Genomic DNA, 14391 nt, shown 5'->3' on the forward strand with positions numbered 1-14391 from the left:
CAAGCCTCGCGCATCACACATAATTAATTATTGCAAGAAAGAGAAAAAGCCACAACGTGACAACTATTGCATCGTCACATCATATGATTTGTCGCCGCAGAATCAACTTAGAGCTTGCAAAGTCAAATAATCGATCAGTGGTTCTTTAAGCGGGATGACTTTATTGTAACTTAAATCTTCAGAAATGAAAATTATGCTTTATATATTCATTCTGTGGGCACACTTGTATCTTAAAGCACTTTGGAATAAGTAGAAATATATCAGTGGACCCCGATTATTTTTGGGGTTCTAAAAAATTTAGTTATTCCAAATGGTTGGTTGCAATTTGAGCTGCTCCCTTTCCTAATGTATCGTTTTTATAATTTTTGTGAAAGGCAGAATGGAGTTTCATTGTCATTGTCAGCATACCTTTGATAGGTATTATTTTTAAATTATTTTATTATATTTCAAACTTTTTTCTTTCATCATGAATATGTGTTCTATTTTTAAGTACCGTGTTTTCACGACTATAAGGCGCACTTAAAGCCTTTAGTTTTTTCAAAAGTTGACCATCCGCCTTATAATACAGTGCGCCTTATATATTGATCAATGTTGAGTCGCAAGGCCTCCAACTAAGGCAAGCAGCCGTCGACTCGATTTTCCCCCGTCGGTGAAGTAGTCCACAGTGTATGCTGGGATATATATGCCAGTTTTTCATTTCCTAACCAATGTGGCAATCATCATTTGAATTGGTCACTAATGGCTTATTCGGAGGTCAAGGAGGCGGGTCCTTTTTAGCATTTACGGGCACGCATAGGCTAAAGCAGGGTAAAACAAAGCCTGCAAAAAAAGATGTGAATCGCATTTTTGGTTGCTCTACGGCCTGGAGTAAAACAGTCTGTATTTCTAAACAGGAATTATGGGGCTAAACAGACCGGTAGCAACAAGCAACGTCCATCGATGCAGATGCTTCTAGGCGGATGTTTTCTTTTCTTTGTCGGCATTATTGCGTGTTTTGCAGTATGTAAATATATTACACGATTGGATTTACTACACTCACGGATGTAAGAGGACCATGGTTGCGTATTATTATTGAACGTGATGGCTGCAAGACGACTTTGGTGAGCTACCCTGGCTTTACATTTTCCCAGTATCTTGTTTCAGACTGATCTTGATGTTTTTACGATGAGTCTATTATAAAATTCAATTCAATTCAAAGTGTTTATTCTCATATGCACAATCAAAAAACACGTTTCCCTGCACACTTAAATTTACTTTGCTACACACAGTTGCCAGCAAAAATGAAAATAGAAATGGTTGGCATTTCTTGAAGCCCAAGAGTTTAACCTTTCTAATGATATGTGGAATGACGCATTTGAGTGATAGCTGACATTGTACAGACACCGTGTCCGTACGTGTCTATAAGACACATATTTGCTTCTTTGCGAGCCGTCGGAATGTTAAGGGGTTATTAAGTTTGACTGAACTATCTGACTGTTTTGTTGATGTTCCCACTGTCTGCCTTCTAGTCCGTTGCGTCGTATGTATGGAAAATATAGGACAAAAAACTATTTTTGGGGGGTGCGCCTTATAACCCAGTGCGCCTTATAGTCGTGAAAATACGATGCCTTTTCTTCCAATATTTTTTGATGATTTTTCTTAAATTTTTCTTAAAATACAGTAATTAATACCTAAAATTAGCAAAAATATCTGCCATCTGTCAATCTATGTTGGATGATTCTTCTTTAAAGTATTATTTTTATCCTTCTACTATATTTTGTAACTCTTTTTATGTTTGAATAGGTGTACGGTACAATATGTTACTAATCCTAGAATTTTTTTTTTTTTAAAACAGGTAAAATGATCTGCCAACAAGAAAAGCCTTTTAAAATGACTTGTATTTTTACTACATATTTCACCTCAAAATGTTCCCACTGTCCTTTTGCAGTGAAATATTTAACAACAATAAGTTAAAGACCCCCCAAATTTTGCGCAACTACAAAACAATAATTTCTTAAAACATTCACAAAGACAACACACTCATAACTTTTACATACCTATTTGCGTGGATTCTACTTGCAGAAATAATTAGTTGTTAAGTAACAAAAAAATACAAATATGAGCCTAACCATCCTTTTTTGTGTTTATGGTGTTTGTATATATTCTATTGCCACACCTTGAAGCGAAGATCCCTTAAGGTAAGTGCGGTGAACAGGAGGCGTTTCCCATGTGTGTCTGGACGTCCGTGGCTTGCCTCACTTTTGTCATTTTTTTACTTATTTAGAGTCCCGAATTGAGGTCGGTTCGAACAAAAATCTGTCATATATGACACGTTTGCTGGCAGGAAACTCAGACAGGATGTCATTTGGTTTCCATAGCAACACAGTGGGGTTGTCAAGCGCACTTTGCATAGCTCAGCATGCTCACACATGCACTCACACTTTGACATGTACCTTTTTTAGGGTTCATCCATCAGAGTAGGTTGTAACCCCCGCACTTCCCTTACTGGAATCTATCTCAGCTAGCTATTGTTTATCCATGTGTGAGTGTCTGCAAAATGAAAAGAACGATTCGGCAGGTCTTTTATTTCATGAATCTAAACTGAAATGAATCCGATAGTATTCGTGGATTCCATGAAACTCTGCGATACAATAACCAGCACCCTTTGAGGAACAATCCACCAGAAACTGTCCAAATATTAGTGCCATCAGTTGCTTGGTAGTTGCACTGTGTCATTTCCAATCTGGGGCAAGCAATGTCACGTTTGTATTGTGCAGGCTTCATTTAAGATGGAAAAAGGAAACAGACAAGCTAAGTTTAGTGGCACACACAGCACACACAATGGGCAGCACATGTTGTCTGGCTGAGATAATCTGATCTCCATCTGCCGTGATCCGTAATAGGGCCGCCCTGCTGCACTTGATCATCATGAATGTCAAATTAGCCAAATGAACTTCAAATCCCCTTGTACAAAAATGTCCAACCCCCTCACCTGTGACCATCAAGCCACTAAATGTGTACAATTTGAGGCCAAGGTGATACTTGGCAGTACTATAACTTGTCAACCTCTGGCTTAGAAAAACGTCCTCTTTCAGGGGTCACTAACCTTTGTGAAGCTGACAGCTAATTTTTGGATACTGATTAGTGCAAAGGGCTACCAGTTTGATATGCAATTCTAAAATACCAACATATGTTATTACTGTGTTGTTACAATGCTTTTACCATGTCTCAATTATTTGAAGTAGGGATAAAATAGGATTTGTTAACCTCTAAAACATGCCTTTTATAAGGACAATGAGTGATTTACATATATAAATAATGGGTTAATTTTCTAAATAATCTCGGAAGAAATGGTAATACAGTACATGCAAAGACACTGATCATGTTAATGATTTCTCTTGGCAGTTAGAAATCAAATTTCCTAAAAAAATCACAATGACACATCACTGGTGAGCTTTTTTTATACCATGTTTTATGTTTTTTTTAACATATTTAGTGCCATTGATGGCAAAACATATCAAACCTCTATTTGTGTCAAGACCAGCACACAGTGTAGACTTAATCGTGTAACGTTTTCTCACAATTTCACTGAAAGAAAGAGGAAGGGCAGCGCCCGCGATTCGATGCTCACTGGACGCGGGAAGCAAGTCGTCCTCACACTAGGATTGTGATCCGAATACGGAAGTGGATCTTCCGTAGCAAGCGATGGCGGGGTCAGAAACGAGTCGTAAGCCAGGACGGGAGAGTAGACGTAGCCGGGATCAAAGATGGGTCGTAAGCCGGGACGGGAGAGCAGACGTGGTCGGGATCAGAACAGGTCGAAGCCGGAGACAAACGGGAGCAAAAACAGGACAGGTGGGAGTCCGGGTTGAAAACGGCTTGCCTTGTATAAACAGAGGTTCGCAGACGGACTGACAACAGGGGATTGACAGGACTGGGTTTTAGTAGGGACAGGGAGCCAATCAGAACCCGCGGCGGTTGGCGCCAAATGAGCGGGCACCGGTGAATCCCATCAGTAATCATGACAATTTGACTGTTGGATGGCAGTGAATGAGTTAAATACAGGCCACATATTGCACAAGTTTGATTTTGACGAAGAGGAATCCTTTTCAATCATTTATCTGTACCAAAAAATAATACAATTCCCATGAAAAAAGTAAAGAATTACAGAGGTCCACTTTATAAATCCATAATACAAACAAACTAAGAATGAACCTTTTTTGACAACCTGTTTGTTGTATTTTTCTCTGGCCCTTTGTTTTTGTTTTTTCAGTATGAGCGAAAGACAAATTTAAAACACAGCTTTTAAAAATGTATGCTGTAAGTTCAAGTTGGTTATTTTGGTAATTTGACGAGATAAAGTGTGGAAATAAAACATGAAATTGACAGTAGCACTGTGTCTTTGACAAGATGTTTTTTTATTTTCCAAATTAAGTTAAAAGCTAATCTTATGAGTGGTGCCTAGGTAATATTGTTGCAATGTCGTTTTGTTGATTTTGTACTCTAAAGTTCATTTCGTAATTCCTGGAAGAAAATTGCTGAAGCATGCTTGTCCTTGTATGTGCGCACCGAAAGAAATTAGGAATATCAGTGTTTTTGTGCTCCAGCTATGTTTTTGTGTGTGTGCAATACGCTAAATGCACACTGATAACAACTCACGAATAAATATATTCTTTTGTTTTTCTATTTGATTCTGTGCAGGCTCGGCAGCAGGCTCAGACCAGACATCAGATGGCGGCCGACAGCAAGAGCGATTACTCGTCCTACCTGCACAAGTTTAACCAGGAGCAGAATGAGCACTATTACACCATCATACCCAACATCTTCCAGGTGTGCAAACTGGTTAAAATTTCCATTTTTTTAACAGTTCAATAAACATTAACCTTATGCATATTTCTTCATTTTCGCGGCAGAAACTCCAAGATATGGAGGAGAAACGTATCGATAGGATAGGGGTGTGCATGCAGACGTTTGCCGATGTGGACCGACAGGTGATCCCCATCGTGGGGAAGTGCTTGGACGGCATGACCAAGGCAGCCGAGTCAATTGAAGCCAAGGCGGTAAGCTTAGAAAAAAGAAGGAATACAAATTACCAAAGGTCGTTTAATCTCTTAGTAAGTCATATGCTTGCTGTGTGACAGAAAAATCATCCCGAGGGGAGATGTCGTACTTCTGCTACGTAGGCGTTTCCTGTGGAGGATCAAAACTTCCCCCATAAAAATTTAAATGAGATGAAAGAAAATAATACAAGTGTAGAGAAATAAAGCAGGGTTCACCAACCCTTTTGAAACGGAATACTTTTTTGTTACTGATTTGCGCAAAGAGCTACCAGTTTGAGATCCTTTTCTAAAATAACAACTCATCCTGTTATTACTATGTCGTTACTCTGTTGCTATTACGTTATTACATGGTGTTAATTATTATAAGTGGGGTTAAAACAGGTTCACTCAACCATTTAATCATTTTCCTTGAACTGAATGATTTCCATCCATCCAACCATTATCTGCACCACTTATTCTCAGTAGGGTCGCGGGGGTGCTGGAGCCCATCCCAGCTATCGTCGGGTGGCGGGCGGGGGACACCCTGAACTGGTTGCCAGCCAGTCGTAGGGCACACAGGGATAGACAATTAACTCGCTCATTCACACTTAGGGACGGGCCAAATAACCTATCATGCATGTTTTTGGAATGTGGGAGGAAACCGGAGTGCCCGGAGGAAACCTATGCAAGCACGGAGAGAACATGAAAACTCCACATAGGAGGTTCAATCTCATGATCTCAGAGCTGTGCCGCACACACAACTGAATGATTTATATATACAAATTACAGGCTAATTTTAAAAATAGTTTTGGAATGATTAATCATGGATTTAAAGACACTGACAATGCGTATATTTTTCATGCCGTTGAGGAATCAAATTTCCCCAGAAAATCACTATGACCAATTACTGGTGAACAATTTTCAGAATCGGTCAGGCCTACTGTTCTTAGTAACCGTGGGCATCACATTGCCAACCTTTGATATAAATTAGTGTTTCTTAACTGATAAGTCCGGACCCTCAAGTAGGTCGTGAACCGTTTTTAACTGGGTCACGGGCCTTGGCAAAAAATGCTTAGAAGAAGAAAAAAAACGAGAGTTGATAACACTCCTTAAGAGTAGATGGCGATAATCCCCTGCTCAATCACTTCTTCCTGTTCAGTCAACATTTGCCGCCTTTGAGAGGACCCACATCTCATTTTATTGTGATTTAGCCGGTTTTCTTTTCTTTTTCTGCCCATAATAATGGGTCCCAAGAAAATTTGTGATAAGGGGAAGGAAAAGTGAAAATCGGTGACAACAACGATCGAATCGAAGGAATACAAAAATGGTGTATGAGAGTCTGGCCTTAAAGCGCTGAAGGTACAATAAATTGTTTAAAAATGTTTTATTTTTTGCTTTTTACCAGTATATTATATCTTCATCAACCACATAATTAAATAATTATGGATGTTTAGGTACCGTATTTTCCACACTATAAGGCGCACCTAAAAGTCTTAATTTTTTTCAAAAGCTGACCATGCGCCTTATAATACAGTGCGCCTTATATATGGCTCAATATTAAATCGCAAGGTCTCGCAACTTACGCAACAGCCGCCGACTCGATTTCCCCCCGAACGTGGAGTAGTCCGCGGTGTATGCTGGGATTTATATACCGGCAATTCATTGGCTAACCAATGTGTCAATCATCATTTGAATCAATCGCTATTGGCTAAAGTTATTCGGAGCCTCGGATAGGCTAGAGGGCCGAAACAAACCCTGCAATTGGCAGAAAAAGATGTGTCAATCATCAGTCAAATCGATCGCTATTGGCTGACGTTATTCGGAGCCTCGGATTGGCTAGAGGGCCAAAACAAACCCTGCAATTGGCCGAAAAAGATGTGTCAATCATCAGTTCAATCGATCGCTATTGGCTGAAGTTATTCGGAGCCGCGGATTGGCTAGAGGGCCAAAACAAACCCTGCAATTGGCCGAAAAAGATGTGTCAATCATCCGTTAAATCGATCGCTATTGGCTGAAGTTATTCGGAGCCTTGGATAGGCTCGAGGGCCAAAACAAACCCTGCAATTGGCCGAAAAAGATGACTGAATAGCAAGCTTGCTAAACTACGCCATAAAGAAACATGTTTCATTAGTCTGTATTTGTAAACATTTTACTCTCCTGGATTTACTACACTCACGGTTGTAAGAAGACCATGATTGCGTATCATTATTGAGCGTGAGAACTTATGTGAGCTATGCGGCTTTATATTTTCCCGGTATCTTGTTTTAGAACGATCTTGATGTTGCTGTGATGAGTTGAGTGAATTAAACTCAATTCCAAGTGTTTATTGTCATATGCACAGTAAAGTTGCGAGCGAAAAAGAAAATAGAAACTAAGGAATGGTTGGCATTTCTTGAATCTCAAGACTTTAACCTTCCGAATGATATTTGAAATGATGCATTTGAGTGACATCGTACGGACACCGCATCCGCACGTGTCTACGACACGTATTTGCTTCTTTGCAACCTTTGGGAATGTTAAGGGGGTAATCAGTTTGACTGAATCATCTGACTGTTTTGTCGACGTTCCCATTGTAGCGCCTTATAACCCGGTGCGCCTTATCTATAGAAGATATAGGACCAAAAACTATTTTTTGGGGGTGCGCCCTATAACCCGGTGCGCCCTATAGTGCGGAAAATACGGTACATGCTTCATTAATATTTTGAATTTATTTTATTATTTATCTATTTTAAAGTCAAGGCATGCTTGTTTGTATAGCCCTTATTCACAATAAGTCTCTTAACTTGACTCTTGTAAAGCAGTTTAAGGGGGTCGCTTGTATGTGATGCAGGCCTATATCCGATGATTTGCGATACTTATTAAGTTATTTGTCTTGGTGGTCAAGTTGTTTTTGTTTGGGGCAAAAAGGTGACCGTGATATACTATGTATGCTTTGAATTCCACAATCCTTTCATTAGATAAATTAAAGAAGTTTTTTTCTTGTTTGGGTTGCACCTTGTCATTAGGGTGGAACGGTGAGTCCTGAAGTCAGACCACTTGAGAACCTTTCCCAATCTGGGGCAAGCAATGACAAGTTTGTTTATAACATTAAATATTTTTGAAAATCATGTTAATGGAATATTGATGAAGATATATTAATTAATAATTAAGGTAAATGCAAAAAAAAAAAAACGTTTAAATTCTGGAAAAAATATCAGCATGAAATGAGTTTTTTCCCCACACTTTTTTTTGTTTTGGCAGTTGGGTTCCTCAGTAGTTCCGCTGGTAAACTAGTATGTCACATGCCCCCAAAGCAGGGCAAGGAAAATTACTGCATCGCTCAAAGACGGACAAACTTTTTCGGAATCAACAACCGTAACCTGGGACTTGCTCGAAAGTTGATGTCTCAGGGTGATTCATGTTTCCTCTTCCTGCGACTATGTGGGGCCTCCCAGCCCTGGCAAAAACGCATTGAGCTGGTTATGTCCTATTCTCCTTTCGTTCTTATCTCCCGGCTTGATAATACAGCAGGCGGCACGTCGGTGATGTGTGTTGGCTTATCTGTGGACCTGGTGATTTGTTGGAGAATCACAGGAAGCAGGCAGCGGCGCTTTGAGATACAACTTGACAGATGACTTTGGACAAATGCCAGTATTTTTTTTTTTTGTGGGATGGAGTCTGTTATATTGTTTTAATGAAAAAAAAAAATAGTTTTTCCTTTCAACAAGATACATTTTATTAATTCAACTAGAAAAAACAGCACTGTTCCCTAGTTAACTGTAAATCAAAACCTACACCAAGTGTACACCAGATATATATTTAAATACAAAATGTGCTTCATTTTTAAAAACATTGCTAGCTTCACGCTTATTCTGAAAAGACTACCGATTAGTTCAATTTATAAGAGAAAACGAGTATCGATTTTGAGGGTGTTATTCCTTCAAATAATGATATTTTCACACAAATGATCTGTAAAAAAAGCTAGTTAAGATAATTTTCAGGAAGAAATCATTTTCAGTTTTACAAAGCATTTCCGGGTCACAGATCCCTTAACCACTGTTGTCATCTGGGCACCACTTCCTGTGGTGTTTCTTGGGCAAGTACAGCCTGGCGGCGTCTTATCCCTCTCTAGGCCACTTTTGGGGGGTAAAGGGTTGGGTCGGGGGTCTTTTGTCCCCCACAGATACTAAATCACTGGAAAAAAACTATTTCTTTACTAAATACAATAGAGATTGCAACACTTTCATATTTTTGTTGAAAAACAAAATTTGCGGCGATGACACTATGTCCCTTGTATCTGTGACATATTAAAGGTTCCCGATTTTCATGGTCATCAGTAGCAGGAGAAGCCTCCTAACCCGTCTCAAATACGGCATCTTTATCATCTGGTTGCTGTTATTTTTCGGTGTTAAGTGTCATCCCGCTCTTCAGAGATGAGCTGGACCTCAGCATTGACTGATGTGAACTGTGAACCATGAATATGGAAATTATTTATGTATTTAATGAATTGATAAATAAATTCAAGTATTCCATCAAAAAATAAGATAATAATTTATTAAGAATAAAATGGGGATGTTTCATCAAAAATGAAAAATACATGGTTCAAAATAAGCTCCATAAATATATAAATAAATATATCACAAAAATGTTTTCTTTAAAAATAAATAAATACATAAATATCTTAAAAAGATGTGAAATAAAATTACTTTGAATAAAATTAGGTTTCTTCTCTTGTCAATGTGTACTTCAGAGTGTAAATGGCACAGCACTGCCCCTACGAGGCCAAAATGGGCAGGGACAGCCTTTAGTTGATTACAATTTCTCATTTGGTATATACTGTAATCTCATTTTACTTAATCACAAATTTAATCCGTCACTTTTATTTCAAACGAGATTCGATTACTTGAGAAAGTATTTATTCTTAGTATTGTTCGTTTGCTGACAACTTTATTATTCTGCTGTTGTGTTTTTAGGGTGGTTAAAAAAAGCGCGCCTTTTTAAAAGTTGTTTGTTTTCCCTGTGGTATCGAGTATTTTTAATGCGTATTAACATCAAGATTGAAATTTTGGTATCGTGGCAACACTATCAATAATATAGTATCATTCAATATATTGATGAAGAAAAGTGCTGAAATAATAATAATAATAATAATTTCCTTGTATTGTCATTCTGTGTAACAATGTACACAGAACGAAATGTCGATTGCACCTGACCCGTTGTAGCGAGCCGATGCAGCCGCAGCCAACAGAGGGCGCCGCCGACCACTTTTTAAGTCTTAGGAATGACTCGGCCGGGGCGCGAACCACCGACCTCCCAGTCTCAAAGCGGGCGCCTTACCATCTAGGCTACTGAGCTGAAACTGGCGTGCTCTGCTTAAAATGGCCAAAAACATGCTTGAAACAGACCGCTGACGTACAGTGTGTTTTTGCAGGACTCCAAGCAAGTTGTAGAGTCCTACAAGTCCGGCTTTGAGCCACCGGGAGACGTAGAGTTTGAGGACTACAGTCAGTCCATGAAGAGGGCAGTGTCGGAAACCAGCTTGGGAAACTCGCGTGGGGACGTCCGCGAGAGGCCCACTGGCAAGAGCAAAGGCAAACTGTGGCCCTTCATCAAGAACAAAAACAAGGTAACACACACTCTCACATATACTCACACAAGAGCACCACAACCTCACTTGCAGAACTCTCCGATATGATTTTGATGCTGGTTTATTTCCCCCACCACCCTAACTGACGTGGAGCGTCCATTCCTGTCTGTAACACTTGCTAACGCATTTCCCGCCTTTCCGACTCCGTATTAATTCACCCGTAGTCTCACCGTTTTCCACTGCCTAGCTGTTCACCTTTAGCAGTGATTTATGATTTGTGACTTGCAGGCTGGTGGTACACTCATTTTATTTTGAGGCTTTCACTTCACTTTCGGGTGCTTTTGTGTTTGGAATGAATGTCTTTTGTTTAGGTGTGAGGTTTAGTTACAAATGGAAGGTATATAGCAATCAGTCGCATGTGGAAGCTACAGTACTTTAGAAAAATTCACTTAAAGAGAAGGCCAGGGGTCGGGACCTTTTTGACTCAAAAGCAAGTTTGATGATTTGAAAATATTCATGAAGTAGTAATAACAGATATGGAAAAATATGCTTTTTAAAATTTCTTTCCCTCCCGCAATTACATAGGATCATTGAGGCCCATTTTGACCATTATTTTTGTTGTAAATAACGGCATCAAAACTAAGTGCCATCAGAGTTGTTTTGTAAAAAGGTCAAAAATACTGCAAACGGATGTATTTTCCTTCAGCGTAAGTAGAGCTTGGCGAGAGAAAAACGGGGGGGGGGATTGAGCAATGTGTGCAGATATCTTCCCACCCCGTTGCCCACCACTACTGCTCACCCAATAGAACTGCGCTGGGTGCTCGGCTGGCATTTTTGGGTGTTTACCGTTCATTCTGTGGGTTTTCGTCTCAACAGTTAATATACATTGTTTAATGAGCTTCCATATACAGGATCCCATAGGGACATACAGCCAAAACGGGGTCTGTTGGTGTAAAACCGTGACTGTAAACTATAACGGAGACTCTGCCCTATATATTTTGGACCAAACCAGTAACATGATGTGTTGCTTTGGCTTTGCATAAACTAAAACTGGAACAATACAAAAACAATTGGCATTATCTCAGAGCCAGATGTAATCATGAAAACAGCCATATGTTCTCGACCCCTGGAGTAAGCTTTGAACTGATTACCTTATCTTTGAGTGGCTGCTTTTGCATGTACAAGTGCACTTCATTTTCTTGAATTCTGTGTGTCGATTCTTGCGGGGGATAGCTGTACAGGCACAAATGCATTACACCTTTTGTTTTAATCCTGCATCACTTGATAGTGTTTCGCTTTGGGTTGAGGGAATGACATAATAATAATGCATGGAATCTCTGTATCATCTTGTCCTGGGACATGTACTTAGCCACAATTTTTTCAAAATGGACGCTTGCATGTGCTCGGGCTGTGACGGCTGTTTCGCTTTAACGCACCCTTGCTTTGTCTTGCTTTGCGTTTTTTTCTCACATGACTCCACAGATAATACCAACGTTCCTCTCATTTTATTTTGGATTTTGTTTTAAACAAACCGAGGAGGATTATTGATTTTGTGTTCCCTCCTCCTTTTTCCCTTTTGGGATTCTGTATCCCCTTTTTTCTTCTTTTTCCTTGATTTTCTTTACCGGTAGTTTATGTCCCTGTTAACGTCCCCCCGCCAGCCACCGCCCGCTCCCCCAGCCTCATCCCAGTCCTCACCTTCTGCTGTTCCCAACGACTCCCAATCTCCCAAGCAGCACAAGGAGCCCCTCTCGCATCGCCTCAACGACTTCATTTCCTCCAAGCCCAAAATGCACTGCCTGCGGAGCCTGAGGCGAGGGGTAAGTGAGTGCGAGTGTTTATATATGTGTGCGAGCGCCTAAGCTTTGTGCATGCTTCTGTTCATCTCTGCACTTGAGCGCTTCACCTACCGCACCGCACTGTATGAGCCCACAACTTATCATTAGCCACAATTTATATGATCTCATGGTAAGCAAAGATACACTTTTTAAAAGGAGACATTTAATTTGATTTTAAAGCTTTTTCAATATAATTGCTGCAATTATTGTTATTTTGGTGGAATTTCATTAAGAAGTGGGATGACTTTTTCACAAAAAACACAAATTTACAATGCAAAGCACTTACTGGCACTTTGTGCTAGACTCACGGTGCATTCAAAGACCAGACAGGCTATGGGAACTTTCACATATTCAGAGAAAAAGCTCTGGTGCCTAAATGTTTTTTCCAGTTAGGTTACAGGTGTTTAAAGGGACACCGTGTAATAATTGACCACAGAATGTTGCGGTATTCAGTAGTGCAGCCTCAAATGAGTGCTACAAACCACAAGGAAGAATACAAACTGCAGAGACTCAAAGTGACCAAGTTGAGTTGTTACATCATTAGTACTCTATAACAGTCATGATTGTTCATAACATAAAGGCTGTGATAGAAATCCTTTACTATTCAGATTGTTTTTTTTTTCTAAGATTTTTGTTTTTTGGGGGTACCCTTAGCAGCAAAAATGCGGCTAATCATGCTAGCTCCCTCTAGGTGAGCTGTTTTTTTTCCAGCTCATATAATTTTGCTGATTATTCAAATCAATATATATATATATATTCTTACAACTAGGAGGCGCTGAACAACACACTATGTCCCTCTAATGTCTAAACGCTATCCTTTTTTTCAAATTGTTCATCTGCTTTAGTATGGTTTCAGAGTTCAAACAAAATAGATTCCAACCGCCACAGAGCAATCTTAAATCATTTAGTACAATTTAGTTAATTATTTTAAATATTTATGTATTTATTTTCAGGCTTTCTGTTTAGGGTAAAGGGAGGTCTGAAAATGGATTGTACTCAAATTATTTCATTATCATATATTAGTAGAAAAAAAACATTCAAAAAGATATTTTTTTTGCCTTCCTTACAAATAAATTGATTAAAAAACACACATTGATAAAATCATATATTGACTTGACCACATCAAAATGTAAATTAATGCCTAATGTCAATTGATAGATAAACCCATCTAAAATCCAGAATTGCAAAAAAATAAACAAAAACTCATACAGTACGGTCCTGGTCCTCTTCTTTATATATTATTTTCCTAACATGCTTCCCGTTCCCACGAATCAGTGATGGCTGACTGATTCACCAGCCACGTTTTCGTCTCCTGTCTTCATTCTTAATTCCTCTCGACACATCAATCTCCCTTCATCATCGTCCTTTGACAGCAGCACAGAGGCTCGTTGTAGTTCTTGCTGGAGGCAGATTGTTCTTTTTGGAAAGGACTGCAGGCAGTTGACACATTGTTGTATTTGAGGACATTACAGAATGAACATACAAAACATGTCCCATTGGTGCAGAAGTTGAGTCTTGATTTTGGTGGAAAAAGTTAAGCTTTGAGTGCTACTATTAGCTCCCCGGTTGAGTAATGTATAATGTGTAGTAGGTCTTTCCCAGGTTGTGCATTCCATTTACTCTCTCTCTTTCTGCTACTTTGCCAATTTAAGACTTGGAAAAATATTGTACTTTCCCGGTCAATGTCGGAGTGACTTCCTGGAAATTATCAGACAGGGTGTCATCGTCCTTGAGGTGGAAACGTACCTTCCCGTTCCCCATCCGGTCGTCCATGACCTACGACGGCTCACCTTTTCCTTTTGTATGATATTGTTAAAGGAAATTGGCGATTGTTTTGTTTGATTTCAGTTGTTTAAGTAGGTCACCTTACTGTTTTTTTTTTAAAAAGAAATGTATTAAGACCTTTCTTTTTTACCCATTCTGTGACTAGTTTACTGTCTGTCTTTTGGTTCCCCACAAAAAATTATAG

At 39.4% G+C, this 14391-nt stretch overlaps 1 protein-coding gene across 24 annotated transcripts in view; it reads left to right on the top strand.

The window, feature by feature from the left end:
* The window catches only part of fnbp1b (formin binding protein 1b), a 77930-nt gene that overhangs the window by 39227 nt on the left and 24312 nt on the right, over positions 1–14391 (top strand). For 10 of the 24 annotated variants that reach the window (XM_088319859.1, XM_088319844.1, XM_088319848.1 and 7 more), the window contains exons 7-11: positions 2163–2177; positions 4681–4809; positions 4893–5039; positions 10429–10623; positions 12216–12404. In XM_088319859.1, coding sequence (XP_088175985.1) covers positions 2163–2177; positions 4681–4809; positions 4893–5039; positions 10429–10623; positions 12216–12404 — 675 coding nt within the window. Of the gene's footprint in view, positions 1–2162; positions 2178–4680; positions 4810–4892; positions 5040–10428; positions 10624–12215; positions 12409–14391 lie in introns of all 24 variants that reach the window. The other 14 variants (XM_088319862.1, XM_088319863.1, XM_088319864.1 and 11 more) reach the window with 7 other exon arrangements.

Source organism: Urocampus carinirostris, chromosome 16, assembly GCF_059441175.1.
Source record: "Urocampus carinirostris isolate Australia breed hairy pipefish chromosome 16, RoL_Ucar_1.0, whole genome shotgun sequence".
Lineage (NCBI taxonomy): Eukaryota > Metazoa > Chordata > Actinopteri > Syngnathiformes > Syngnathidae > Urocampus > Urocampus carinirostris.